This window comes from Lemur catta, chromosome 18 (genome assembly GCF_020740605.2).
Source record: "Lemur catta isolate mLemCat1 chromosome 18, mLemCat1.pri, whole genome shotgun sequence".
NCBI classification, from domain to species: domain Eukaryota; kingdom Metazoa; phylum Chordata; class Mammalia; order Primates; family Lemuridae; genus Lemur; species Lemur catta.
The window spans coordinates 38,426,443-38,452,060 of NC_059145.1; the positions used below are offsets into that span (position 1 = coordinate 38,426,443).

At 55.7% G+C, this 25,618-nt stretch overlaps 5 protein-coding genes across 14 annotated transcripts; 4 read left to right on the forward strand and 1 right to left on the reverse strand.

The window, feature by feature from the left end:
* Positions 1–237: 237 nt before the first annotated feature.
* On the reverse strand, positions 238–17,414 carry LOC123623240 (transmembrane reductase CYB561D2). 5 transcript variants are annotated; one of them, XM_045530151.1, is made up of 5 exons: positions 5,695–6,637; positions 2,853–4,430; positions 2,267–2,411; positions 1,751–1,788; positions 238–1,082 (listed from the first exon to the last, which is right to left on the reverse strand). In XM_045530151.1, exons 3-5 carry the CDS (start codon positions 2,391–2,393, stop codon positions 579–581), a joined length of 669 nt encoding a protein of 222 aa, XP_045386107.1. In that variant the 5' UTR covers positions 2,394–2,411; positions 2,853–4,430; positions 5,695–6,637; the 3' UTR covers positions 238–578. The 5 variants fall into 5 exon arrangements, with proteins under 5 accessions (XP_045386107.1, XP_045386106.1, XP_045386104.1 ...); XM_045530150.1 differs by having other exon boundaries at positions 2,267–3,534; positions 4,288–4,430; positions 5,695–6,636; XM_045530148.1 differs by having other exon boundaries at positions 2,267–2,418; positions 5,695–6,636.
* On the forward strand, positions 2,679–6,375 carry NPRL2 (NPR2 like, GATOR1 complex subunit). 3 transcript variants are annotated; one of them, XM_045530142.1, is made up of 11 exons: positions 2,679–3,270; positions 3,792–3,883; positions 3,969–4,137; positions 4,308–4,416; positions 4,774–4,910; positions 4,999–5,096; positions 5,218–5,254; positions 5,373–5,466; positions 5,541–5,658; positions 5,929–6,071; positions 6,158–6,375. In XM_045530142.1, the coding sequence occupies exons 1-11, from the start codon at positions 3,193–3,195 to the stop codon at positions 6,223–6,225; spliced, it is 1,143 nt and encodes a 380-aa protein (XP_045386098.1). In that variant the 5' UTR covers positions 2,679–3,192; the 3' UTR covers positions 6,226–6,375. The 3 variants fall into 3 exon arrangements, with proteins under 3 accessions (XP_045386098.1, XP_045386100.1, XP_045386099.1); XM_045530143.1 differs by having other exon boundaries at positions 2,946–3,270; positions 3,974–4,137; XM_045530144.1 differs by lacking the exon at positions 6,158–6,375 and having other exon boundaries at positions 2,845–3,270; positions 5,218–5,258; positions 5,929–6,021.
* On the forward strand, positions 6,856–11,903 carry ZMYND10 (zinc finger MYND-type containing 10). Of its 3 annotated transcripts, none has more exons than XM_045530139.1 (12): positions 6,857–7,884; positions 8,140–8,248; positions 9,142–9,258; positions 9,384–9,437; positions 9,558–9,695; positions 9,796–9,884; positions 9,984–10,084; positions 10,443–10,615; positions 10,861–10,986; positions 11,069–11,190; positions 11,301–11,426; positions 11,502–11,903. In XM_045530139.1, the coding sequence occupies exons 1-12, from the start codon at positions 7,652–7,654 to the stop codon at positions 11,590–11,592; spliced, it is 1,479 nt and encodes a 492-aa protein (XP_045386095.1). In that variant the 5' UTR covers positions 6,857–7,651; the 3' UTR covers positions 11,593–11,903. The 3 variants fall into 3 exon arrangements, with proteins under 3 accessions (XP_045386097.1, XP_045386095.1, XP_045386096.1); XM_045530140.1 differs by having other exon boundaries at positions 6,861–7,884; positions 11,517–11,903; XM_045530141.1 differs by lacking the exon at positions 9,142–9,258 and having other exon boundaries at positions 6,856–7,884.
* On the forward strand, positions 12,078–20,898 carry RASSF1 (Ras association domain family member 1). Of its 2 annotated transcripts, XM_045530146.1 has the most exons (6): positions 12,078–12,463; positions 14,623–14,729; positions 18,442–18,546; positions 18,756–19,053; positions 19,168–19,283; positions 19,952–20,898. In XM_045530146.1, the coding sequence occupies exons 1-6, from the start codon at positions 12,214–12,216 to the stop codon at positions 20,096–20,098; spliced, it is 1,023 nt and encodes a 340-aa protein (XP_045386102.1). In that variant the 5' UTR covers positions 12,078–12,213; the 3' UTR covers positions 20,099–20,898. The 2 variants fall into 2 exon arrangements, with proteins under 2 accessions (XP_045386102.1, XP_045386103.1); XM_045530147.1 differs by lacking the exons at positions 12,078–12,463; positions 14,623–14,729 and adding an exon at positions 14,776–15,411.
* An 829-nt stretch (positions 20,899–21,727) lies between these two features.
* TUSC2 (tumor suppressor 2, mitochondrial calcium regulator) lies at positions 21,728–24,710 on the forward strand. Its single transcript, XM_045530153.1, has 3 exons — positions 21,728–22,025; positions 23,166–23,286; positions 23,459–24,710. Exons 1-3 carry the CDS (start codon positions 21,880–21,882, stop codon positions 23,522–23,524), a joined length of 333 nt encoding a protein of 110 aa, XP_045386109.1. The 5' UTR covers positions 21,728–21,879; the 3' UTR covers positions 23,525–24,710.
* Positions 24,711–25,618: the final 908 nt, after the last annotated feature.

A 25,618-nucleotide genomic window follows, 5' to 3' on the forward strand; every position in this document is an offset into this window, starting at 1 on the left:
GTGGGCAGCTGGGAGATGGGAAGGACACACAGCTGTACCATTCACCACTACAGCTGCAGGGCCTGCTAGGGCACCCTGGCTGGCATGGGAGGCTCAGCAGCCAGATCCTGGAGATTTGTGGTAGGAGAGCTTCAGCTCCTCAGTGAGTAGCCAGGGACAGGGGCTCCCCACCTTGCCCAGCTGCCCGTTTTCTCATGCTGATGGCATCAACAAGAACCATCCCCAACTCTGGGCTGCTCCTTCCATCAGTCTTTTCAGTCTTTTTTCTTTTATTTTTATTTTTTGTCCTGAAATTTCTGGACATACCAGTACAAATATGAGCTGCATTGCTGGGGAGGCAGTCTTGCAACCCCAACTTCATCCAGATACATGATCTGTATGTTCCTCTGGGATGATGAAGAGAGAGAAGGAAAAGGGAGACACTCTAGCATAAGAAGCAAAAATGTCACACATGGGTCTTCTACCCTTGACTGAGCCAGTGCCTGAGGTGTCCACGTCAGCTGAAAGAGTCCAGGGGGTCCCAACCCCAGCTCCTACAGTAAAGGGCAAATCCAGGTCTCCCCTATGCTGGGAAGAGCTCATGGTTGGATCCTTTTGCGGTATAGATAGGCATTGCTCACCTGGTTCATAATGACCAAGCTGGTGAGGACAGGGCATAGCACAGCCAGGTACCAGGCCCCACCAGTGACAGTGGCAGTGAACCAGAGTGAGCACATGCCCAACAAGAGGCTGGCACTACCCAACAGGTAGCCCACCAGCCCAGAAGTGGCATGGTATAGCTTGAGCTTTGCCAGGGGCCATCGGGGCAGCAGTTTGGGGTAGAGCAGCCCCACCCCACCGCAGCACTGCAGCCCTGCCCACAGCACAGCTAGCAGCCCTGCCTGCCCATGCCTCGTGGCCAGGTGGGCTTTGCCAAGTTGCTCTTTGTGGAGAATGACAAGGCCGAAACCCAGCAGTGCACATAGCAGGGCCAGGAGCTGCAGCACCCAGTGGCAACGTGCTCGGCCCTTCCGTGAGAGGGAGCGCAGCAGTGAACTCTCAGGAGAGAACACCAGTAGTGCCTCGGTCATCAGGAAGGAGAACTGAGGAGACAGGATGGGAAACTCAAGTGAGGGTGCTGCACCAGTAGAAGGAAAAAGGGCTCTAGATAACTTTCTAAGCTGTCAGTGAATCTGGACTGATTCCCCTTTTTCATTATCTCCCCATTGACAAGACTATTCATTTGGTGGGCAAGAATAGAAAACTCCATCTGGGACGGTATAGCTGTCCTGAGTAAACAGAGGTGTCTCTCCACACTTCTTCCTAGGTGCTATTCTGAAATGTCATCTCTGCCATGTTACCCAGCAAACGCAAGGTTTACATTGTGGCAGTTATAAATGATTCACAAGCTTTGTTTCCCTATCATGGGGCTAGATACAATTTCTTGGCAAGAGCTGGCCACATGGGTGCACTGTTTCAGAGAAAGTTAAGTGCATCACCATAAATTAAGGTACAAAGGGACAGAGGTGCATCCAAACGCAATCTCTCAGCTTCCTGCCTTGAAGTAGGTAAAGCCTCGTTTTGTGCTTAGACAAACATGCATTTGTCCTGCGTCTTGAATATTCTGGTTCACGTCTCCGATACACATCACAGGCAGGAGTTGGAGCATGCAACTCCTCCGAAAGAATATTAAGTGTCAATAAGGATTAGAAGCTGCCAGGGCCACCACCCATGCCCATGTTCCCACCCCTAAGAGTTGCCCACTACTTACAGCCAGAGACATAAGCACAGGGTGCCAGGAGAACAGGCCTAGAATGAGAAGAGGAGACCTCGTGGGGCTGAGGCAAGAAGAAACCAGTCATACCAATCCTTAGGGGCTGAGGAATACTGGCAGCCCATTACCCAAGGAGGTGCTGCCAAAATGCAAGCTGCCTCTTGCTGCAACAAGCTGACCCCACACCTATCCATTCTTCCCAGCCCCTTTCCTGGATCAGAGGCCATGCTTTGGCGGTCCTTCCGTCTTCCTCAGCGCCTCCTGAGAGGCAACCACATGGAGCACCCAGACAAGGAAAGAGAAACCAGGTACTCTGTGGGGCCTGGCCAGGCCTACAGAACCTCCACACCCAACTGCTCCACCCACACATCCCTCCAGCACAGAATATCCCTCAGCCAACCCTCAGCCAGGCAGGCCTGTTCCCAGGAGTCAGGCCCGAGGCTTCCTAGTGCCCCTGTTCCCCAGGAAAACTGACCTTGCCCTCTCCAGAAGTCAGTTATGAATTCTACTTACTGGAGCCAGGCCTGGCAAGCACAGCCACAAAGATGGTAAAGCCCAGGGCCACAAAGTGGGCGGCAGCCCCAGAGGCAGTGCGCAGAGCTCGGTAGATGTGTGACTCGGTCTCCGCAGAAAGGGCCATGGTCAGCCAGGCCGGCGACTGTAGCCTGAAAGCATAGTAGCGTGGGCAAAGGTCTCGAGTGCCCACTGTCCACTCCTCTCACTGGACAAAAGGTTGCAGGGCAGGAATGCCACCCTTTTCCAAGAAGTTATGGTAGAAACACTACCAAGACCAGCACCAGGAATAGTCACAACATGCCAGTCGAAGACCGGCGGCCTGTCGGCGTGTACCTTTATCTGAACCGGTACTAATAATCCCTGGTCCACCTTCCAGGTAGGATGCGCAAGGCCATGGAAGACTACAAATCCCAGCGGGCATCACGCCGTCACCGACGGGAGCGCCACCTGGGAGGGCGTGGAGCACGACGGGGATTGTAGTCCCCAGCTCCGGTCCCAGTAACGGCGTGACTCCCTTCACGCACTGCCTCCCTAAATGCCGCTGGCATGCTGCCCCTCCATGCTAGGGATCTGCCTGCCTCACCCGCAGCGCCGCCCTGATGCAGTGGTTTTCTCCAAAGAAAGCTGGATGTTCGGGGCCCTGCAGCGCGCGCCGCCGCTCCGTCGCGGAGGCACTTCACTTCCGGGTGCGATGTCTACCCACCCTGCACTTCCTGGGACGAGCCCCCCACCTTCCCAGCCACGCCTCTGAGTCGCGCTGCGCAGGCGCTATTGAGCAGACTGCTTCGCTGCCGTGTGCGCGCTTAATCTTGCGTGACCCCGCGGCCCAGGCCTCTGGGCTGTCTCCCACAGGTGTTCCCAGGGGTGGGGACGCCTCCGCGCGCTAGGGACGAAGAGCTACGGATCCAGGTCCTGCTAGCATCATGGGCAGCGGCTGCCGCATCGAATGCATATTCTTCAGCGAGTTCCACCCGACGCTGGGACCCAAGATCACCTATCAGGTGCCACCTGGGCTCACGGGATTGGGCGGGGAGAGGGGCGTTCTCCGGTGCTCAGCTGGCTGCCTGGAGGCGGTAAATCTCTGTGCTGCCCGCGGGCACGCCACTCCTTCATTCGCGAACAACCATGAGCCGAGAGAATCCTCAGACCCCGGTCCCCGGCTCCTGGTGTGGCGAGTGGGAGGACATAGTGCACATAGGCAGTGTTGGTAGGAAATCGGGCAGTGGGGGCCGGTGCGTAGCCCATGAATATCCCTGGATTAAGACCTAAATGAAGCATAGGAAGTTAGGTGAGGGAGGAGAGAAGGTTCCAGATAAAGGGAACAGCATATGCAAAAACCAGAAAGCAGATGAGAACACAGCGTGTGTTTGGAAACATAAAATAGTAGTAGGCCTAGGTGGATGGGAGTGAAGGAAAGGCTGGAGAACAGGGCTTGGGCCTGGGGTGAGGAGGGCACCCTTTGTACTACACCCACTACCCATGTCCACTGAGGAGCCTGTTGCCACACACCCCTCTCCCCCAGGTCCCTGAGGACTTCATCTCCCGGGAGCTGTTTGACACGGTCCAAGTGTACATCATCACCAAGCCAGAGCTGCAAAACAAGCTCATCACTGTGTGAGGCCCTAGCTGAGGGTGGGAGGGATTCCCAGGAGAAGGGAACAGGGTTGGGGGCAGGCCTGACTCTTTTCCACCCATCCAGCACAGCCATGGAAAAGAAGCTGATCGGCTGCCCTGTGTGCATTGAACACAAGAAGTACAGCCGCAATGCCCTCCTCTTCAACCTGGGCTTCGTGTGTGATGCCCAGGCCAAAACCTGTGCCCTCGAGCCCATCGTTAAAAAGCTGGCTGGCTACCTGACCACGCTGGAGGTCTGCAATGATATGGGTTTGGGTGTGTAGGCAGGCAGAGTTGGGGAAAGTGTTCCCATGTCTCCAAAATCCCCCAGACCTGGAACCCTGCTAGCCAGCTCAGGACCCAGACAGGGCAGCCAGCCAGCAGGGGTCTTGGGTTGTACCCACCATGTCCATACTCTATCCAGCTAGAAAGCAGCTTCGTGTCCACGGAGGAGAGCAAGCAAAAGTTGGTGCCCATCATGACCATCTTGCTGGAGGAGTTAAATGCCTCAGGCCGGTGCACTCTGCCCATTGGTATGGACCAGCCTCTGCAAGGACAGCAGAGGGGTAGAGGAGGGATGGAAAAGTGGCAGGGGAAAGTAGGGGAGAAGGACAAGACACATGAATGAACTGGTGGCCAGAAAATAGCCATGGGTTGAGGTGATGCCCAGGGTCTCCCCCATGGGGATGGGGGAGCAGTAGAGCTCTCCAGCTCTGCCACTTGGGCATATTCCTCCCCCTGTCTGGACCTCAGTTTCTTGCTCCATAAAAGGGGAAAATTGACCCTACCCAGAGCCACCTGACTGCCTCAAGGGATGCTGGGAGGCCGGGATGGTAATTGAGAGCCACTTGGAAGAGGTGGCACTGAGGATATGGGTGGGGCCCCTGCAGATGAGTCCAACACCATCCACTTGAAAGTGATAGAGCAGCGTCCAGACCCTCCTGTGGCCCAGGAGTATGATGTGCCTGTCTTTACCAAGGACAAGGAGGAGTTCGTCAACTCACAGTGGGACCTCACTACACAACAGGTGTGCCATCTCTCCCTGGGTATCACCTGGGGCTGGCCACAGCCCTGGCCTCATTCTACTTCCTCTGACCCTGCCCTACTCTGCCCAGATCCTGCCCTACATTGATGGTTTCCGCCATGTCCAGAAGATCTCAGCTGAGGCAGATGTGGAGCTCAACCTGGTGCGCATTGCTATCCAGAACCTGCTGTGAGTGGGACTACAGTCACACCCAGTACAAGGTCACAAGCCAGGGAAGAGCCCAGGGGCCCTGAGTATGGGAGCTGGGAAGGCATAGTCCTCAGAAGCTGAGCACAGCTATCTCTCTCAGGTACTATGGCGTTGTGACACTGGTATCCATCCTCCAGGTAGGTGAGTCTCAGGTATGGTTAAGTGGAGAGTGGACCATGTGGCTGGGCCAGACCAGGGCTATGTCAGCTTCCCAAGCCACTCACTCAGGTCCCTGTGTCTTCTGCTACCCTCTAGTACTCCAATGTGTACTGCCCAACACCCAAGGTCCAGGACCTGGTAGACGACAAGTCCCTGCAGGAGGCGTGTCTATCCTATGTGACCAAGCAAGGTAGTAGCAGCTCTGGGGGAGGCCATCTTGGGGAGGGCAGGGCCACCTGGCAAGCTGAACCCTGTCATCCACAGGGCACAAGAGGGCCAGTCTCCGGGATGTGTTCCAGCTGTACTGCAGTCTGAGCCCTGGCACTACTGTGCGAGACCTCATTGGCCGCCACCCCCAGCAGCTACAGCATGTTGATGAACGGTCAGAGGGGGATTCCCTGGGGCATGAGGGGATTACCTGAGGGAAGGTAGACGCTCTGTGTCTGTCAGGAGCCCTGGGTCAGAGAAGAAGCAGGGGATGATTCCAAGTGAGCATAGTCACATGGCACTGCTAGTCCAGGCAGGTTTCCTGGAGTTGATGGGCTTGGAGGCCAGTCTGGCCACTGAAGGGAAGACTGCAGGAAAGGGTTGGCCTGGCTGGAAGGAGGTCCGGCCAGGGCATAACCCCTCTCTCCCCCGACCCTTACCCTAGGAAGTTGATCCAGTTCGGGCTTATGAAGAACCTGATTCGGCGACTACAGAAGTATCCTGTGCGGGTGTCTCAGGAAGAGTGGAGCCACCCTGCCCGGCTTTACACGGGCTGCCACAGCTATGATGAGATCTGCTGCAAGACAGGTGGAGGCAGGCAGGGCAGTCAGGGTGGGGTCAGGGCAGGGTGGCCAAGCCAAGGCCACTGACTTCACTTCCACTACCCTACCCAGGCATGAGCTACCGTGAGCTGGATGAGCGGCTTGAAAACGACCCCAACATCATCATCTGCTGGAAGTGAGGCTGGTGGTGGCCAGATAGATAGGCACATTGCTCTGGCTACTACCTCCTCCTAAGCCCTGCATGCTACATGGAGCTAGACCAGTAGGCTAATTCATACTGTCTGGAGGTTGATCTTAGTTCTGTAAATAAAGTCATTCATTTCAACCTACCTTTATTGAGTACTGCCTCTGCCACAGGGCACCCAGCAGTGAATGAAATAGCCCCAAGCCTGGTGTGCTGGAGCGCCATCTGGTGGGTAGGACTGACAATGGCCAAGTAAGGGTGTCCGCTGCTAATCATAAACTGACATAAGCAGCCAGAAACAGAGAGATGTGATAAAGAGTGATTTGGGGCCAGATGTGGCGACTCACACCTGTAATCCCAGCACTTTGGGAGGACGAAGTGGGAGGATCACTTGAAGCCAGGAGTTCGAGACCAGCCTGGGCAATATAGCAAGACCCCCCCCATCGCTACAAAAAAATTTAACAAAAAAATTAGCCAGGTGTGGTGGCATGTGCCTGTAGTCCCACCTACTCTGGAGCCTGAATCAAAGGGATTTGTTTGAGCCCAGGAGTTCGAGAGGCCTGGACAACAAAGTGAGACTCTATCTCTTAAAAAAAAAAAAAAAAAAAAGATGTGACCTGGCAGAAAGGGAGGTTGTGTCTCTGGATTAGATGGCCAAGAAAGGCCTCACTGAGATGACATAAGCTGAGCCCTGAAGGAAAAACAGTATTCCAGGCGAGGATGCAAGTGCAAAACCCTGAGGCAAAAACCTCTTTGGGATGTATGATGAACCCAAGGGAGGCCCATGGGGGTTGAACATAGGAGGCAAGGGGAGAAAGCCAAGAACTGAAGTCCCAAATTAGGAGAGAGGGCAGGAAGTAGATCTTGCAGAGCTGCTAGGCTGCAGCTTCAGACCTAGTATTTTCAGTGCCAGAGGAAGCCACAGAGCTGCTCTCGTGCAAGGGAGTAATAATGTCTGATGTACACCTTTGAGACTCTTGGCTGCTCCTGAGGGTTAAAAGCGGGAGTAAGTCCAGTGAAAGGCCGCTGCAGTTACCCCCAGGGGAGGTAATGCAGTCTGGATTCGGATGGAGAGAAGCTGTCTCTGGGCAGTATTTCAGGAGTTGAGCCAACTAGTGGAAATATGGGAACTAGGAATCCATGAGGAGGAGCATCGAGTGAGCCAAGATGCAGGAGAAGCTGGTGGGGGGTCAGGGTTACCTGACTTGAAGTTCGAGGAGTCTAGGCCAAAGGAGTCCGGAGCTCAGGAGAGACTCGGGAGCAGCAGCCCGTTGTGAAGGACAAAGGTCTGGGAATCTAACGAGGCTGCTATTGGCAGCCCGGCAGGGGAAGCGGGCAGGGAACCGGTCCCGACCCTGGGCAAGCCGCCGGCGGGGGCGGGGCCCGGGCTGCATTGCGCAGGCGCAAGCGAACCCGTTTCCATGGCGACGACGACCCACGCGCCCCAACTGCCCCGCAACTGTCCCGTCCCAGACTTCGGCTCCGCAGGAGTCCGTCGTCCCCGAGTGTGTCGGCACCCCATCCCGGCTGCTGCCCGAGGTCAGCTGCACCCTGGTCCCAACATGGGCGACCTGGAGCTGCTACTGCCCGGGGAAGCTGACGTGCTGGTGCGGCGTCTGCGCAGCTTCCAGCTACGCGAGATGGGCTCCGAAGGGTGAGGCACCTAGGTCAGATGTAGTCACGGGGGCATTGTCCTTGAGTAGGAGACCTTGGGCCTTACAGTGGAAGAAGGGTTGGTTACCCAGTGTGGAGGAGCCCCCAGGTAGGGAGGCAAAGCTCTCCGAGATAGGAGTATGTATATATGTGGCTCCCGGGCCCTCAGGATAAGGTTAGGCTTCAATAGGATTCAGCCCCCATCCTCCTAATGCCCACATGTGCACCCAAATGCACATAACACCCTCTGGGGCAGGTGGAACCAGCAGCATGAGAACCTGGAGAAGCTGAACATGCAAGCCATCCTTGATGCCACGGTCAGCCAGAGCGAGCCCATTCAGGAGCTGCTGGTCACCCATGGGAAGGTACCTCGAGGTCACAGGCAGGGTTCCTGCTTTCCTCCCCACACCCTCTCTACCCTTCAGGATCATCCTAGGTGTATGCTCTTCCCTCTGGCCTGGTACACCTGTCCAACTACACATTTCCTTTTGTACTCCTATTGGACAGGACCCTGGTACACGAGGCCTGGTGCAGGGCATGGGGTCGATTTAGAGTCATGGATCCTAGAACAGCCTAACCTTTGTGTGGACAGCCCAAGTGCTAAAGGCATCCCTGAATTGACTGTAAGGCCAGAGGAAGCCCCAACTGAAGTGGGAGTGGGACTTTGGCACAGAAAGAGGCAGCCTTCCCAACATGAGAGGGGGAGTTAGAAACCAGGGAGATACCTGGCAGCAGCATGGGCCAGGGAGTGGCACCAGTAAATGATCTGAGCTATCACTTGACAAAAGGGTTCTCCTGCAAGAAAAGGGGAGCTCACCACTAGGAGGTAAGGTAGGAATAGGACACTGTTAAGAGCCCTGAGTAAGGGTGAGGCTATGGTACATGAGACTCTTGGAGGGCCAGAGGACAGGGACAAGAGGGAGGGAATTGGCAAGAGGATGGCCTTGAAAGGGATGCCTGGATGAGGGAGGGGAGGGGAGATAAGGGTGTAGGTACAGGGAGGGCAAGGCAGTCTGGGGACAGAATTCGGGCTAGTCACAGGAAGCCTGGGGTATGTCCCCACAGGGATGTTGGGGGCAGCTGGAAATGAAGGTCCAAGGTGCAAGAAAGAAGTCAGGAAGGGTACTTTGGGGTCTGGGAGAGTTTAGGGGCCCAAGGGGAATTTGAGGAGGGCTGAGCTGGGCTGAGCCAGGGATGGGAGGGTTGCCAGGCTAAGACAGGCCCAACTCGTCCCTATCTCGTCCCCCACCCTTCAAAGATTCCAACGCTAGTGGAGGAGCTGATCGCAGTGGAGATGTGGAAACAGAAGGTGTTCCCCGTGCTGTGCAGGCTGGAGGACTTCAAGCCCCAGAACACTTTCCCCATATACATGGTGGTGAGCTGGGCCCTCGGTTCAGACCTCCTCTCATCCCTTCAGAGGGCCCTGGACTGGGAAGGATAGCTAGTGACCCCAACTCCCCTTCACCAGCCCCAGGCCCTGTCGTCCTCTTTGTCTGACAGGTACACCACGAAGCCTCCATCATCAACCTCTTGGAGACGGTGTTCTTCCACAAGGTGACACACTATCCCTGCCCATGGGCTGCTGCTCCAAGCCATAGCCTGGCAGAAAGGGAGGTTGTGTCTGTGTGAGGAGGACATCAGAGACAGAAAGTTTTCCCTCCCCGTACCCACCAGGAGGTGTGTGAGTCAGCGGAGGACACCGTCTTGGACCTTGTGGACTACTGCCACCGCAAACTGACTCTGCTGGTGGCCCGGAGTGGCCGTGGTAGCCTCCCTGAGGAGGAGGGGTCCCAGGACAGCACCCCTATGCAGGTGGGTTGAGGTTCCCTGGGGTTGGCAAGGACTAGATCCAGGTTCTCCGAGGCCTGTGCAGGCGAGGGTGGCCCAGCTTGAACAATGTGTGGCCTCCTAGGAGCTGCAGAAGCAGGCAGAGCTGATGGAATTTGAGATTGCACTGAAGGCCCTCTCAGTACTGCGCTACATCACAGACTGCGTGGACAGGTGGGCAGTCCTACCGGGCCTGGGGCCTGTGGTGAAGGGCTGGGAGACTGGCCTGTAGCCTGCCCCTGCTCACCTCCCTCCTGGTACCCCGGCCTATAGCCTTTCCCTCAGCACTTTGAGCCGCATGCTCAGCACCCACAACCTGCCCTGTCTTCTGGTGGAACTGCTGGAGCACAGTCCCTGGAGCAGGCGGGAAGGAGGTAAGATCCTCCCCTACACACCTAAGCCCCAGCCCACTGCTTCTAGGACATCCTTCAGGATTGATGGGGATGGGCAGCTTGCACACAGGCAGACAAACCCTGTCCCCCAGCCCTCAGAGGGTACCAGGATGCCTCGCCCAAGGTGTGCCTAGGCCTGGGCTCTGCAGCATGGAAAGTCCATGTGTCCACTACTGAGGACTCACCCTGCTCTGGGGTCAGCAGCACTGCAGCCTGGGCAAGTCATATGCCCCAGGTTCTCCCACCATGGCTAGGCAGTGGTCAGTCCCCCAGCCCACATAGCTGGGTCACTCAAAGAAAATGCAATGCCTGCACCCAGTGTGCTGCTTCCTCTCCCTAGGCAAGCTGCAGCAATTCGAGGGAGGCCGCTGGCAGACAATGGCCCCCTCAGAGCAGCAAAAGCTGAGCAAGTTGGACGGGCAAGTGTGGATCGCCCTGTACAACCTGCTGCTAAGCCGTGAGGCCCGGGCCCACTACTGCCTCACAAGCTTTGCCAAGGGACAGCTGCTCAAGGTGGGGAGCTATGCCCACACCAGTCCCTACAGCCCCAGAGCTGCCGTACCCCATCCTACTCCCACTGCATCCCCGCTGTTTATCTTTGATCACCCACCTCAGCCTCCGTCCTCGGGTCTCAGGTGACGCAGAACGAGTGGGACATGGGCCCCACAGATACCCTCAGCCCAGCCCAGGCTCTCCCTTTTCCTTGGCCCTCTGGCCAGCACCTGATTCAAACTGGTGCCCACTGGACATCTTTGCAGCTTCGGGCCTTCCTCACAGACACACTACTCGACCAGCTGCCCAACCTGGCAGACCTGCAGGGTTTCTTGGCCCAGCTGGTCCTAGCCGAAACCCAGCCCCCTAAGAAGGACCTGGTTTTGGAACAGGTAGGCACTGGAAGGTTAGTTGCTCAGGACCACTGTCCACTCTGCTAGCTCTTTCCTGCCACTCTCCGCTTCTCTCCCCTAGATCCCAGAAATCTGGGAGCGGCTGGAGCATGAGAACAGAGGCAAGTGGCAGGCTATTGCCAAGCATCAGCTTCGGCATGTGTTCAGCCCCTCAGAGCAGGACCTGCGGCTGCAGGCACGAAGGTAAGGCCTGCTGAACTGCCAGAAGGCGTGGATGGGATGCAGGAGGCATGGAGGTGGGCAGGGTGCCCCCAACTGCCAGGCTCAGTCAGGCCCTCCTGACCCTCCTCCAGGTGGGCTGAGACCTATAGGCTGGATGTGCTAGAGGCAGTGGCTCCAGAGCGGCCCCGCTGTGCCCACTGTAGTGCAGAGGCCTCCAAGCGCTGCTCTAGATGCCAGAATGAGTGGTATTGCTGCAGGTGAGCATACTCTAGGATCTTGGACCCCTAAGCCCCACTCTCAGATTCCCCCACATACACTGCTATCCTCACAAGCCCACCTGCCTGCAGAGATTGCCAAGTCAAGCACTGGGAGAAGCATGGAAAGGCTTGTGTCCTGGCAGCCCAGGGTGACAGAGTCAAATGAGAGCTGCAGTTGCTGAGAACCGACCACCCATGCCAAGGGAACCCACCCAGAATGCACCCCTGAACCCCAGGATTTCAGTCCAGGCGCTGCCAGTGCCTCAGACTCCCCTGGTGGTGAGCAAAGCGGGAGGATAGAGCTGCTGACCCATCCCCCTCTCCCCTCCCCACTCCCGAAGCGAAGGCTTTCGACTTCCTGCCCCACCCGGCGGGTAGGCGGAGGATGCTGCCTCAGCAAACTGGGGCAAGAGAAGGGCAAGGGCCGGATGTGGGGACCCTCTTCCTCTAGCACAGTAAAGCTGGCCTTCAGAAACACGCACGTCTCTGTGTGTAGCTTTGCGGTCACTGGTCACCGTCGCCTCCGTCGTCGGGGGTCGGGGAGGGCATGAAGGAGGGAGGGAAAAGCAGGGCAGGGGCTCCGCCATAGTGCCCCCAACCCCTGCCCCGCTCTGCCTTCGAGCCCACACAGTCCTCGCACCCAGGTCCATTGCGTCGCTCTCAGCTCCTTCCCGCCGCCCCTGCCTGGACCCTGGGGGCGGCGCTGAAGTCGGGCCCGCCCTGCGGCCCCGCCCGCCTCGCGCTTGCTAGCGCCCAGAGCCAGCCGAAGCCCCGGCCCAACAGGGCCATGTCGGCGGAGCCTGAGCTCATTGAGCTGCGGGAGCTGGCACCCACTGGGCGCGCCAGCCCGGGCCGCACTCGGTTGGAGCGTGCCAACGCGCTGCGCATCGCGCCGGGCACCGCGCGCAATCCCGCACGGCAGCTGGTCCCCGGTCGCGGCCACCGCTTCCAGCCTGCGGGGCCTGCCACGCACACGTGGTGCGACCTGTGCGGCGACTTCATCTGGGGCGTCGTGCGCAAGGGCCTGCAGTGCGCGCGTGAGTAGCAGCCCCGCGCCGGCGACAGTGGAACGGGCGGCCAAGGGGCAGCACTGTTTCTGCAGGTCAAGTCGTGGCGGGGGATAGGCTGGGAGAGTCCCTGAGAACTAGGTCCGTTACTTTTGCCCTGTCTCGGAAGAGTGCAGGAAGATGGTTTATCCTTTGTCGTGCTCTATCTGAGGCTGGGGCGCAGCAGTTGAGCAGAGGTGGTTGACTGTGTTTTAAGAGGGTGCTGATTTCAAGTTTCTTTAAAGTGCGTTGGCCCTTCTTGAGAAAGGCTTTGTGCCTACTGTCCTTAGTGCCCATATTCCCAAGCCTGCCTCTTCCCAAAGACTCATTCCACTGTATCCCCCCTCCAGAATCCCAGGGTGAAGGGAAGTTACCCACCTATGGCAGGGGGCCTGGAAAAAGTTAGAACTTTGGGTGACCCCCTGCAAGCAGGAATTTTCTTGAGACTTTATTTAGCAAACATCTATTTTGGGCCCAGTAAACCAGGTGCTAAAACATGGAACACAGCCATGTGGTCCTTCTGCCCACCCTGGGAATCACCAGCAAGCAGAGGTTGCTCTTCCACTGGCTATAGACCAGCTAGAATCACCTGGGGCACTTCCACAGCCCTCCAACCCCCTATGCCTAGGCCCTACCTCAGACCTGTTGAATGAATTGCTGGGAGTGGACCCTAGGCACCAGCAGTATTTTAAAACTCCCCAAATCATTCTAATGTGCAGTCTGGGTTGAGAATCACTGCTCTGGCCCATTTACGAACTTAGAGAAGGTATATCTCAGGCCTGTGTGTGAATGGAGATCCTCTCATCCAGCACAGGAGTAAGTCACGAATTCAGCTGAGGGGAGCACAGGAGTTGTGCCAGAACATAAAGAATGAGCAAGGATATTGCAGTGTTCCCAAGGAGAAATAAAGTGGCCCTGGAGATGAGGAACAGGACAACCCGGGTGTGTATCAGAGGTAGAGACAGGAAGAATGAAGGATGAGTTTGGGTTTTTGTCTCAAACATCTGTGGGGATAATGGCAATTTTTGCAGCAATAAGGAACTCTGGCAAGGATAGGGGTAAGGTGGAAAAGTGAGTTAAATTTTGGCCATGTTCACTTGAAATGTCTTAGATATTCAAGTGAAGTTACTGGCACATAGGATTTGATCTGGGAAGTCGATGCTTGAGCCATGGATCTGGGGCAGGTGAGCGTGGACAGAGCAGGGCAGTGACGAGGACTGAGCCCCAGACATCACCATTAGATCTTGAAGTTGAGACAGAACCAGCAAAGGAGCTGAGCAGGAGCTGCAGGGGAGTCAGAGGAAAACCAGGAGAGCATGTCTCCTGAGAATCAAGGGGAGTAAGTATCAAATGATGCAGAGGAGGTGAGAGTGGAGAATGGAACACTAGATTCCATTCAACAGTACACAGATTCCCAAGGACCCTTAACAGGGCAGTTTCCTGGAGGGAGGGACAAGCCTGTCTGCAGTGGGTAGAGGAGAGAGTGAAGGCAAAGAAGTAAGAGTGTATATAGACTAGTGTTTTGTTCCGAGGGGAGCAGAGACAGATGACAATTAGAGGGGAACATGGATTAAGAGTTTCTGGTTTCTCCTTCAAGTAAATGAGTTCAAGGAGAAGTTGACAATATGGAAGGGGGAAGCTCTGCGCGAGGCGCTAAAGATCCAACTGCTGGCGAGGCCGGGTGGCTCACGTCTGTAATCTTAACACTATGGGAGGCCGAGGCACGAGGATTGCAAGAATTCGAGACCACCCTCTGTACCAAAAATAGAAAAATTATCTGGGCATAGTGGCGCGCCTGTAGTTCCAGCTACTTGGGATGCTGAGGAGGATCGCTTGGGCCCAAGAGTTTGAGGTTACAGCGAGCCATGATGACGCCACTGTACTCTAGCCCTGTCAATAGAGTGAGACACTGTCTTAAAAAAAAAAAAAAAAACCCAACTGTTGAGCAGGCCTAGATCCCTAATTGCCTGAGGCCTTCCAGCCAGTTTCCAGACGCCCAGGGACCAACACTAGAGCCATAACTCGGCCAGAGATAGGCCAGTCATGCAGAGCCAGGCGTGCAATGGCCCTCAATCCTGGGCTTCCCTTAAATCCCCGGGACGCTTCCCCGAGCTGGGGCCCCTCCACCTCACGACCCGGCCTCTCTGCAGACTGCAAGTTCACCTGCCACTACCGTTGCCGTGCGCTCGTCTGCCTGGACTGCTGCGGGCCCCGGGACCTGGACTGGGAACCCGCCCAGGAGCGCGACACGAACGTGGTGAGCAAGAGGGCGGGGACCGACGGGCGGGGCGAGGACGGGCGGGCGCTGCACGCAACGAACGTTTTAGGAGCCGATTTCCCGGAAGCAGAGAGTAGCTAATTCTGCACGTAGCCTCGCAATGGTACCCGGGGACCTGGCAGCGCGAAGACCCCACAGTCCCCAAGCGGACCGCTGCGGGAGTTGGCCCAGGCTCCGTGCACGCGCACTTTCCGAACCATCCCGCTCCTACTTCCGGTCCTGCGCCCATGTTGGGGCACTTGCGCATGCGCCCCGACACATCCCGGGTAGGAGGTGGGGCCTGCCAGTTTGAGCTGAGTCTAGCTGCCTGGGCGATGAGGTCATTCCTGGAGGCAAAGCGGGTGTGTCCCCGCCCCTCGGCGTTCCTCCTCCAATGAGACAAGAGCTAGATCCTGGCTGTCTACGTTTCAGTCCTAACGGTTGCGGCGCGGCGCAGGCTTCAGCGCACGCGCACACTGACACACGCGTACACGCACACACACGCACGGGACTGGGGCGCCGGGCTGGCGCTGCGATGGGTGAGGCGGAGACGCCTTCTTTCGAGATGACCTGGAGCAGCACAACAAGCAGTGGCTACTGTAGCCAAGAGGACTCGGACTCGGAGCTCGAGCAGTACTTCACGGCGCGTACCTCGCTGGCGCGCAGGCCGCGCCGGGACCAGGTGGGAGCCAAGGGTTGCCGGAGGTGGGCGGGGGGCGATCGCAGGACCCCGCCCCTCCCCGGTAAGTTGCGGCGTCGAGAGTTGGTGAACAACCCCACCCTCCCGTCAACGTTGCTCTCTGCGGATCCCGGCCGGGGGCCGGACCGCGGAACCGTGTGTAAAACCCCTATTCCAGCGCCTCGGTACTGGGTGCCCAGATTTCCTAGGTCTCCCTGTTACAGACCGTCTGGTTAAACCCCGGGAAGCAGCTTCGTACCTTGTGGTAGACCTGAGACAGGCATTATTCTATGACTAAAGCCAACTGAGCAGTCTGGACTAGCACCTCGATTTCCGCGTTGGGACGCTCCCACTACCTCCCTGGGAAAACGAGAGAAGGAAGTGGAGAGGGAGTAGTTCTTGCCAGGAATTGCAAGTATGTTTAGGACAGAGAGGCTAAGGGAGATCTTGCCCTCGTATATGCACTCTTGGATGGATCCATTGAGTCCCGACCTGTTGCCAGTCGTGGCCTCTTACTAGCTGCTGGGATGTGGAGGATTCTAATCCCCCCTCTAGGGTGGACCTGGAGAAAGGGGATTTGGGAATGGATAGGAAGGAAGCTTTGTTTTGGGCCATAAGCATTCAGGAGCACTTTACCTACAGGAGGGGAGGGGAAGGCTAGATTGTAAAATGCTCTGAGAAGGTTGGAAAGAGATCGGGGTTACTAATCCAGTACTATAAAGTGTGGTGCCAGGGAATCAGGAAAGAGGGATAGGAACTGTGAAGATCAGAATACCTGGCAGCAAGGGGGCAGAATTCCTTATTTGAGCCAAGAAAATGGAGTTGGGGGTGATGCTTTAGAGGAAATTTTACAAAATTTTTTACAAAAGGGGTGGCACTTAGCACCCCATTATCTCAGCCCAAAGCGTGGGTACAAGGTGTGGACCCCTGAGATTGTCTCCCTGCGACTCAGGGCTGAGCCATTGTTTTTCCATTGTAGAAAAGTGGGGAAACCACAAGATAACTAACCAATTGAAAAGGAGGCTGAGAATTCCCAAGTCGTATGTAAAATTAAACCACTGGTAGTGATAGAGTGGAGGGTGGGTCCCTACGGTGCAGGAAAAGGGAAATATCATGGTCTTGCTGTGCATCCTTCTGGGACAGCTGTTGGAATCCTCTTCCTGTAGGCAGCTTTGGAAACAGAAAAAGTAACTCCTTCCTCCTCTAGGATCCAGGCAGGATAGTGCAGTGCCTCCAGTCCAAGTCTCTTGGTTTATAAGTGAAGATGCTAGAGGAAATTCACCCAGAGAAAGGAAAGGGCTAGAACTAAGGTCACTGGATCTGAGCCCAGGGCTCCTGGATAATCCAGAAAGGGAAGAGAAACACGTTTTCTCATTCCCAGGTAGGAGCTGATCCCCGAGGAATAAGATAGCACCATCCATATATCCTCCTGTTCTGTAAACAGAATGCTCTTCTTTCTTGCTCTGGCACTAGAATCTGCCAAGCATTCTTCCTGTCCCTAGCACCCCTCCCATCTGGGTACTTCCTCCCATTGGGGCACTACTTCCTGTCCCAAGCCCTTTCCTTGGGCCTAAACAAACAACATCTGCCCCTTATTCCCAGCCTCCAGTCCTCATTTTGCCCCCAGGTCCCTCATTTTCCAGGGCCCACACCATTTGTTCTTACTGGCCTAAACAGCATCATCCCCAACACAGTTTCACTCCTCAGTGCTCTCCTCCATCCAAGAGACCTTTGGAAACTTGGAGAAGCAAATGAACTTCAGTTCCCACCCTCCCCCCAGTACCTTTTTCCTACAAGGCTCTGGCCTCAGTTCTCAGCCCCGTGTACTTGATGACTGCTGAATAGCAGCAATTCTGGGTGAGGAGAATACTGCTGAAAGTCTGTGGGCTCCACCCTGCTCTCTCATCTGTCTTCCCCATTCATCCTCATCAGATGGTTTAAGTAGCTTAGAGGGCTCCAAAGCAGTAGTCGGGGAGAACTCTGGCTGTCCTGTGCTCAGAGCTGGGCACAAGATCATTCTACAGGAAACCTTGTGGGAATTCCCCTGGGACAAGGCATTGGTTAGTGGTGATCTCAGCTGTGTCTGAGACACTCCCATTCCAACTAGGGCCTATCTGATGTCAACAGGAAGTAAGGTTAATGCAGTGGGGCCAAGGGAGTTTGGGAGAAGAAAGTTCAAGAGCCTGGCTGTCCTGGCCCACACTCCACCCTTCTGGCAGGAATCCAGTCCCTGAAGGAGGTAGGGACTGAGTGATAGAGGTAAAATCTTTAGGTTTACTCTCCAGACAGCAGGAGGAGGTGCAGAAGCCCACCTGCTTGGCACTTGTGAGACAAGCTCTAATAGGAAGCTGTCTGTGCACCTTTGGCAGATTGGAGCCTGACCTGAATCTGCCCTTTCTGCAGCTTGGGTCAAGGTTAAACGTCATGTCACAGTGATTCCTGAAACACAGAAGGCTGGCCCCAAGTACTCCACCAAGGGGTGTTGACATTGTAAAGGTTACCCTTCCTCTCCTGCCCAGGTTGCTGAAGTACTGATGTGTACCAGTCGCCGCGCCTCCCTCCCTGCAGGGGGTCGTGGCCCTGTACTGACACAGAGTGGAAAAAGAGGCTGCCTTCTCTAGGACAAACCCTAATACCAACCCAACTAGGGTCCTGGGATCAGGCTGTGCGGTCGAAATATGGTTTTACTTTAAACGAGAGTCTCTCCTCAGAGTCCCTCAGCTTTTCCTGGTCTGTGTCCATGTGCCTTCAGTTGCCCCTGGTCTACAGTATCCTTAGGGCTACATCCAGTGCTGAGGTGGCCCTAGACAGGCAGCAGAGAAAAGCCAAATGATTCTGACTTTGCCATCTCCATCCATAGTGTGCAGAATCAGGAGCAGTGACTGGTTCAGGGCACATACCTGGTGGGCAGCTATATACATCAGTCACAGGGGGCCAAAGACAGTTGGTTTCCAAAAGCTGCCCCAGAGGCCATTTTTCAGAGATGCCCAGGGTTCCTTAAGGGCTCTGTGTCCATGATGGCCCATCTTTCAGGACGAGCCTGTGGAGTGGGAGACACCTGACCTTTCCCAGGCTGAGATTGAGCAGAAGATCAAGGAGTACAATGGCCAGATCAACAGCAACCTCTTCATGAGCCTGGTGAGTTGACTTCTCAGGAAAGGGATGTGGGGGAGAGGCAGGATCCCAGCTCTGTGCCTGATGCTCAGAGGGTCACAGGTAAGGTATTCTTGGGTGCCCCCCAGCAATTTATGCATACCCAACCTAGCTCCAAGTGGACCAATGGTACCCTAGTCTGTTTCATCTTGCTTGGAACCTATTGTCATGGTTTGGCTTCTCTTTCTCTTTAGAACAAGGATGGCTCCTACACAGGCTTCATCAAGGTTCAGCTGAAGCTGGTACGCCCTGTCTCGGTGCCCTCCAGCAAGAAGCCACCCTCCTTGCAGGATGCCCGGCGGGGCCCAGGGCGGGGCACAACTGTGAGGCGCCGCACCTCCTTTTACCTGCCCAAGGATGCTGTCAAGCACCTGCATGTGCTGTCACGAACACGGGCACGTGAGGTCATTGAGGCCCTGCTGCGCAAGTTCTTGGTGGTAGATGACCCCCGCAAGTTTGCACTCTTTGAGCGGGCTGAGCGTCACGGCCAAGGTGGGCTTCCCACCCCACCCCTGTGTGAGGCTACATATGCATGCCTCTGTGCATGCAGGGGCTGAGGTGGCTGGGCCTGTCTCTGATCATACACCCCCCGTGCCTGGCCCTTAGTGTACTTACGGAAACTGTCAGATGATGAGCAACCCCTGCGCCTGCGGCTCCTTGCAGGGCCCAGTGAGAAGGCCCTGAGCTTCGTCCTGAAGGAAAATGACTCTGGGGATGTGAATGTGAGTACACAGTCCTTAGTTTCTCAGTTGTTACCGGAGAGGGCTGATGGGCTGTAGCTACAGTGAGGCTTGTAGAAGGAACTGGGCTAGAAGATAAGCCCTGCAAAGCTGCTCCCAGAGTGTTTAGGCTTTGTAACTAAAGTGAAGGCTTCCAGGCCATTCATACCAAAGCCTGGGCCCTGTCCCCAGAACCAGGAAGTCTTGGTGCTTTTGCTCTTTCCTGATGTGGGAAAATCCTCTGGAGATTTGGGAATGTATCTAATGGCCTGGTGACCCCAGACCAGATCAAAGCCGTAGATGGGCCCATGACAGCATGGAGGCCCTCCTTAAGGCGTTAAGATTTTTTTACCTGGAAGCTTTCTGGCTTCAACGTATTGGGCTTGTGCAATTGGATTAGACTCAGAATATGGGCATAACCTGTCCACAGGAGTTGGGGAACAACTGATTTGGTTGTCTCTCAGTGAGGTGACTATTTTGTAGGGCTTATCTTCTATACAGGCTACTGTCCAGGATCCTAGCACAAACTACTCAAGCAAGAGCCTGATAGCAGAAAGCCCAATGCTAGCATGTGTGACCATGACATGCTGGTCTTCTCTGGTCTGAGGGAGGGTCTGTTGGCTTGGCCATCCCTGATGCAGCCTGTGTACCCCCCCATCCCCCCTTTGCAGTGGGACGCCTTCAGCATGCCTGAATTACACAACTTCCTGCGTATCCTACAGCGGGAGGAGGAGGAGCACCTCCGCCAGATCCTGCAAAAGTACTCCTATTGCCGCCAGAAGATCCAAGAGGCTCTGCATGCATGTCCCCTGGGGTGACCTCTTGTACCCCTAGGTGGAAGGAGGAGAGTAGGCATCGCCAAAAGCGTGCCGTATGAGTGTGACAGGGCCCATGGGGCCTGAGGAATGAGTGTGCGTGGAGGCCCTCCTCTGCTGGGGAACAAGTCCAGAGAACATCGAAGGAGCTGGCCCCCTGTGTCCACCAGTGGGTGTAGCAGAACATGGCTCTGCCCCCCTCTGCCTCTCATGTACTGGGTCATGGTGGGCTCGGGCTGCCCTGGGAAGCTGCTGCAGGCTTGCAGCAGGGGTGGAGCAGCCAGAAGTCTCCTTAATTTATGTTCTCAGATGTGAGAATCTTGGAGACCCTACAAACAGAAGTGTAGTGTTTGCAGGGGTGAGGGTCCACATCTATGGGGAAAGAAAGGTATGTTTTGGGTCTGGGGTGGGGTCTCAGGGTAGCCCTATCAGAGCCAAGGGTGGGTGCTCAGAATAAGGCAGGCATCAAGGAAGAGTCTTGGTTTCCCTTTACAGTGCCCCCCCCCGCCCCCCGACTCCTCATGACCCTGAGGTCAGTGAGTGCTAGCTCACAGTGCAGCAACAGTGCCTCAATGCCTCCTGCAAGGAGGATGTCCCTGGGCCAGGGTCTGTGTGAGTGTAGGTACTGGTCCAGGTCAGTCAAAGCCAGGGTCCCTCCCTTGGATATTTTTCATGGTGTGTGCGAATGTTACGTAATGTTTCGTGGCCTTAGCCGAATGCCTCCTGTGGGGAAAAGGGTGGGGGTACAGTTATCATCAGGGCCTGGGGCCTGAGAAAATTGGCTGAATAAAGATTTAATAATCCTCCTGCTTTTGGACTCTTTTTATTATGGGCCCACAGCTGCAGTAGCCCCTCATGCCAGTGGCTGCCAAGGGTGATGGACAGGCTCACAGGGGATTCTTTGCAAAATCACCATGGGACCAATTTGTGAAGAAGATGTAGTATGTGTTACGTAGTCGGTCATCACTCAGGTTGTGGTGGGGGCAAGAAGAGCCTGCAGCTAGAGCTTAGGGAAACCATTCCCTCAATACACACACCAAACTCTGGAAGAAGCTGTGGCAGGACCCCTTCGCCAAATACTTACGAGCTGCTACTGTGGACCAGACACTGCTCATGGCACTGAGGTCATAGTTGTTAACAATTCTTGCTTCCGTGAAATGCATTTCTGGTGGGTTTGGAAAGAGCACTAAATTTGAAGTTCTTAAGTCCTGAGTGTCGCTTTATGACATTTGGCCAGTTCCTTAATTTTCCTTAAGCTTGGTTTCTTAACATGAGACAGTGGCAATCGTAAAAACAGGGTTGTGAAAAGAGAAGGCAGATGGGTACCCTGCGGCCTGGCCTGGGTCAGGCCTTGAAATGCTGGTTTGGGGACTGGTGGTTGGGTAGGCCCGCTAAGCCTGAGCTGTGGGGGCTGAGGACGTCGGAGCCGCCATATACACAGAAGAGAACAGGAGGACACAAGGCCACCACTTTCCAGGGTGGGAGCTGTCCCAGCATTAGAGAGCGTGGCCTCCCGGTACTTGGGGGTCTCGCAAGGCATCCTGGGATACCCAGCGTAGGGTGGCCATTGGCCCCGACCCAAGGACTGACGAGGACATCAGCCAATCAGAGGGAGGAGAGTGCGGAAGCGGAAGTGAGGTTTCCGTGGAGACAGCCGATCCTGCGGAAGGCGGCGGTGGCGGCTGGTGCACCTGTGAGCGGAGACTGGGGTAGGGGATGGTGGCGCCGACTGCGCTGTGAGAGCCGAGCCGTAGCGGGGCCCGCCATGGGCCGGCGGCCGTGACATGGGCGCCAGCGGCTCCAAAGCTCGGGGCCTGTGGCCCTTCGCCTCGGCGGCGGGGGGCGGCAGCCCAGAGGCGGCGGGCGCTGAGCAAGCTTTGGTGCGGCCTCGAGGCCGAGCCGTGCCCCCCTTCGTATTCACGCGCCGCGGGTAAGGGCGTGGGTTCCGCCCCGGGGAAGGCAAGCGGGTGGTAAGGCGCCCCGCGTCACGGGGAGCTTCTACCGCTGCACCCCTTTACTCCCGAGCCAGCACAACTCCCGTATTTTGGGTCCCCATTGGAGCAAGGGGTAGGGAAAGCCGGGCAGTCGACTTCTGTCTTTCTGGCCACTCTGAAGGTCTCCCTAGGGAACAGTGGGCCTGAGGCTTGTCCCTAAGCAAGGCTTCCGCAAGGTAAAGCTAAGATAGGGCCTCCATGACACCTCAGGATCTCTTCCTGTCATCCATTCTGGCTCAGCCTGCAAATTGAAGGCTCCTAGCCTCCCCTTCCCCCAGTTCTTCAAGGGGTTAATGACCCTCTGTTTAGGCTGCTTCTCTTCCCGACAGTGGTAGAGTTGGACCTCTGAGGTTAGTAGCTGGGAAAGCAGGGATGAGTCCCAGTGTTGGGGGTGAGGGTGAGAAAAAGACCCTCATCTAGTTATATTCTCCAGATCTGGAACGCTGACATACACTCCTTCTTCCCCCAGGAGCCTAGACAAGAGTACCAGTTTAAGCTGGCCCTAGTGGGCTTCTGGGGAGGGCATTCTCATGCTGGAGATTTGGCTGTAGATACCAGGGAGACCCAACAGTGGCAATTTGTCTGCACCAGCCACTTTGGAGGAATACAGCCTGCCTCCCTTTAGGCTCTTTCTCAGCAGAGGCATCTGCTCTTTCAGTCTTTGGAACTAGGGCCAGCAGTGTGTTCTGGAGTAAGACCAACATACAGCATACCCAGGCCACCACCCTGTCCACTCTAGAAGTCCTGGGTGAAGGCAAGGGCCTGATATTGAAGTGGTTGCTCATGCTAAACAAACCAGTGATGAGAACTGGCCTTGGTTGCCTGAGTAGTGTGCTCTGGTGTGGTCTCTCTTCTTAGGCATCTGACATAGTAGCATTTGCCATTACCCTACTCCCCACTTTATTTTAGAAGATCTCAAACCCCAGGAAAACGGTTCTCCAGACATCTTACTCTCTTTTCCCACCAAGCTTGTTTCTCCCAACTTGGGGTTGGGCACACTTCCCTGTGGTCTGTGGCATTTGCTGTGACCAGGTATGGGGCTCCAGCCCAGCCTGTTCCCCTCTCCCTCTACACAGCTCCATGTTCTATGACGAGGATGGGGATCTGGCTCACGAGTTCTATGAGGAGACAATCGTCACCAAGAACGGGCAGAAGCGGGCCAAGCTGAGGCGGGTGCATAAGAATCTGATTCCTCAGGTGAGGGGCTGGGCAGTGGTCACAGAGCCTATACATCAAGTATGTGGAGGTAGACCCAGATGGGATCTGTTGTCATGGTGGGGGATCTTGCGGGAGGAGCTGGGAGGAACAGGAAGGCTTCCTGGAGTAGAGGCCCTGAGCTGACCTTCACTAGCCTCTGTTTCCATGGCAGGGCATCGTGAAGCTGGATCCCCCCCGCATCCACGTGGATTTCCCTGTGATCCTCTATGAGGTGTGAGCCTGGGAGGTGGCAGACACAAGCACCCCCTGCCCCAGCAAGAAACCCCCAGGCTCAAGGTGTGGCTTCCATTGAGGAGCCCAGGCTGGGGCCACAACCCAGAATAAACTCCGTTGGCCCAGAACCTTCAGCTGTGAGCGGGGTCAGTCCTGCGATACTGGTTGGATGTTGGTTTCTGTGTGGACAAGAGGTGGTTAGTGGCTGGCAAAGGCTAATGGCAGACTTAGCAGCCCACTTTCCCCAGCCACCCCTGCAAGAAGCATGGCAGGGCATATACCCATCAGGAATGCCTGGTTCCTGGTTCCTTGTCTGGCCTGCTTTCTTCCAAGCTTGCCTGGGGCCCAGCCCTGCTAGAGGCTACAGCACTTTACAAGCAAGGTCTGACTTCTTCCAGCCCCTGGGCTGTGGGGGCTGTACATAAATGGAAACTTCCTTTCCTTCACTTCCCTTTTATCCCCTAGTCAGAGCATTTCAGCCGTTTGCTACCTCGATTTCTCCTGTGTTGGACAGAGGCTGGGGGCAGTGCCAGCCTGATTCTTCCCACTTACTTAACCATTTGTTCCCACTCTCAGATGCATAGACAGACAGTTGGCTGGCTGTTGATAGGAGTGGAGACTGGTGTGGGAGGCTTCTCCCTCCACCCAGGGCTAGGAAGCTGATCCCCACTACAACTAGTTGATGCCCCCTCCACCCAGTTGAGAAGGGTACAAGCTGGGGTCAGACGGGCTGTGGATGCTTGTGCCTATGAGGAGTTACTCCAACCCACTTATTCTGTCTAATCCCCCATGCCTTGCACTGACACCCCCGCCTCCAGTTGGGGAGGGACTATCCACCACCTTGTGGTAAGGGACTATACCCTAAGGCTGGTGCCAATAGCTATGAGTAGCCCACCACCCCTTCAGGATCAGTCAGGGGAAGTACTGGAGCTCATGGGTAGGGACAGAAAGGAGGGGAAAAAACATAAAAGGAATACTTAAAATGTGAAGGTTTGTAAATAGTCTAGTCCATGGTAATGTTTGGGCAGAGTCTGATTACTATATAGAGGTGACTTTTTTTTTTTTTTTTAATACTGTGCAAGCTCTGTGCTTCTAGAGTGTGGGAAATGGCTTGGGGAAGGTGGTCCCCAGCCTAGAAAGACTGTTGTGTTATTTGTTCAATTTCAATAAAATTATTTGTAGATCCTGCACCTGAGAGTGGCATCTTCTAGGGCTGTGACACCCATTGTCTAGGTTACCACCTGGGCTCAATAGGTAGGCCTGGGCCCAGGACTTTGATGGGTCTTCCATGGCCCTCAAGACCAAGTGTAAGCCTGAGCCCAGCCTGTAGCCATCCCAGCTGTGGCCAGCAGGTGGCTGTGTGTTCACACAGAGGTCATAGCAAGCCCCCTCAGAATGGGGGGGACACTCACTTGTCTATTATGTTCAGTGTGATGAGGACCCCTGGAATCAGAAGTTCTTAGTATGCTTCACTAGGGACTGGCCCCACCTACTTGACCTAAGGTGAGAGTGTGACCCCAGATGGTTCTGTAATACCTGTCTTAGCTCCTGCATTGCCAACAGACCCCAGTGAGGTCACACACAGTCTAAGGCCCATGGACCTCAAAGTCCCAGCCTTAATAGATAGCAGCCAGATAGGTGTCACCAGGTCCTTGGCCTACTGCCAGGCTCTGCAGCCCAACTTAACCTGCCTCCTCTGAGTCTTGCCTGTGGACACCACAGGAGAGTGAGTTTCAGAGCTTCTGTTCCAGCAAACAAGGCTCAGTGCCCCCCCCCCCAATACTCCTTCTGCTCTCTGCTGCCCCTGGCTTCTCACCTATACATTACCCCCTGTGGACATTCTGCCTGCACTTCTTGGGGCCTGCTGTGAGGCAGATTCTCTGCCTTAGGCCATCAGCCCAATTCCTAGTTAGGGAGTGGGAAGTTCAGGGACAGGCTTCTGGGTCTAGGAAGTTGGCCTGCCAGTCTTTCCCGAGGCTTGAACTTGTTAAGTCCAGAGCAGGATCACCCTGTTCAGCCTGGAGTTGAAGTTCTGTGGGGTACCTCCCCATCCCCCATCCCCCCCCAGATGCCAGGAACAAGGCCCCATCATCTTCCA

Bases quoted from the DNA above. Each gene is read 5' to 3' on its own strand.
- LOC123623240 (XM_045530152.1), bottom strand. From the start codon at position 2,393: ATGGCCCTTTCTGCGGAGACCGAGTCACACATCTACCGAGCTCTGCGC. The intron at 1,789-2,266 runs GTAAGTAGAATT...TTCTCATTCTAG, and splicing joins GCTTGCCAGGCCTGGCTCCA to GCCTGTTCTCCTGGCACCCT. The intron at 1,083-1,750 runs GTAAGTAGTGGG...CTGTCTCCTCAG, and splicing joins CTGTGCTTATGTCTCTGGCT to TTCTCCTTCCTGATGACCGA.
- NPRL2 (XM_045530142.1), top strand. From the start codon at position 3,193: ATGGGCAGCGGCTGCCGCATCGAATGCATATTCTTCAGCGAGTTCCAC. The intron at 4,417-4,773 runs GTATGGACCAGC...GGGCCCCTGCAG, and splicing joins CCGGTGCACTCTGCCCATTG to ATGAGTCCAACACCATCCAC. The intron at 5,659-5,928 runs GTCAGAGGGGGA...CCCTTACCCTAG, and splicing joins CTACAGCATGTTGATGAACG to GAAGTTGATCCAGTTCGGGC.
- TUSC2 (XM_045530153.1), top strand. From the start codon at position 21,880: ATGGGCGCCAGCGGCTCCAAAGCTCGGGGCCTGTGGCCCTTCGCCTCG. The intron at 22,026-23,165 runs GTAAGGGCGTGG...CCCTCTACACAG, and splicing joins TTCGTATTCACGCGCCGCGG to CTCCATGTTCTATGACGAGG. The intron at 23,287-23,458 runs GTGAGGGGCTGG...TTTCCATGGCAG, and splicing joins ATAAGAATCTGATTCCTCAG to GGCATCGTGAAGCTGGATCC.
- ZMYND10 (XM_045530139.1), top strand. From the start codon at position 7,652: ATGGCGACGACGACCCACGCGCCCCAACTGCCCCGCAACTGTCCCGTC. The intron at 10,085-10,442 runs GTAAGATCCTCC...TCCTCTCCCTAG, and splicing joins CTGGAGCAGGCGGGAAGGAG to GCAAGCTGCAGCAATTCGAG. The intron at 10,616-10,860 runs GTGGGGAGCTAT...ACATCTTTGCAG, and splicing joins CCAAGGGACAGCTGCTCAAG to CTTCGGGCCTTCCTCACAGA.
- RASSF1 (XM_045530146.1), top strand. From the start codon at position 12,214: ATGTCGGCGGAGCCTGAGCTCATTGAGCTGCGGGAGCTGGCACCCACT. The intron at 14,730-18,441 runs GTGAGCAAGAGG...CCCATCTTTCAG, and splicing joins AGGAGCGCGACACGAACGTG to GACGAGCCTGTGGAGTGGGA. The intron at 19,054-19,167 runs GTGGGCTTCCCA...CCTGGCCCTTAG, and splicing joins GGCTGAGCGTCACGGCCAAG to TGTACTTACGGAAACTGTCA.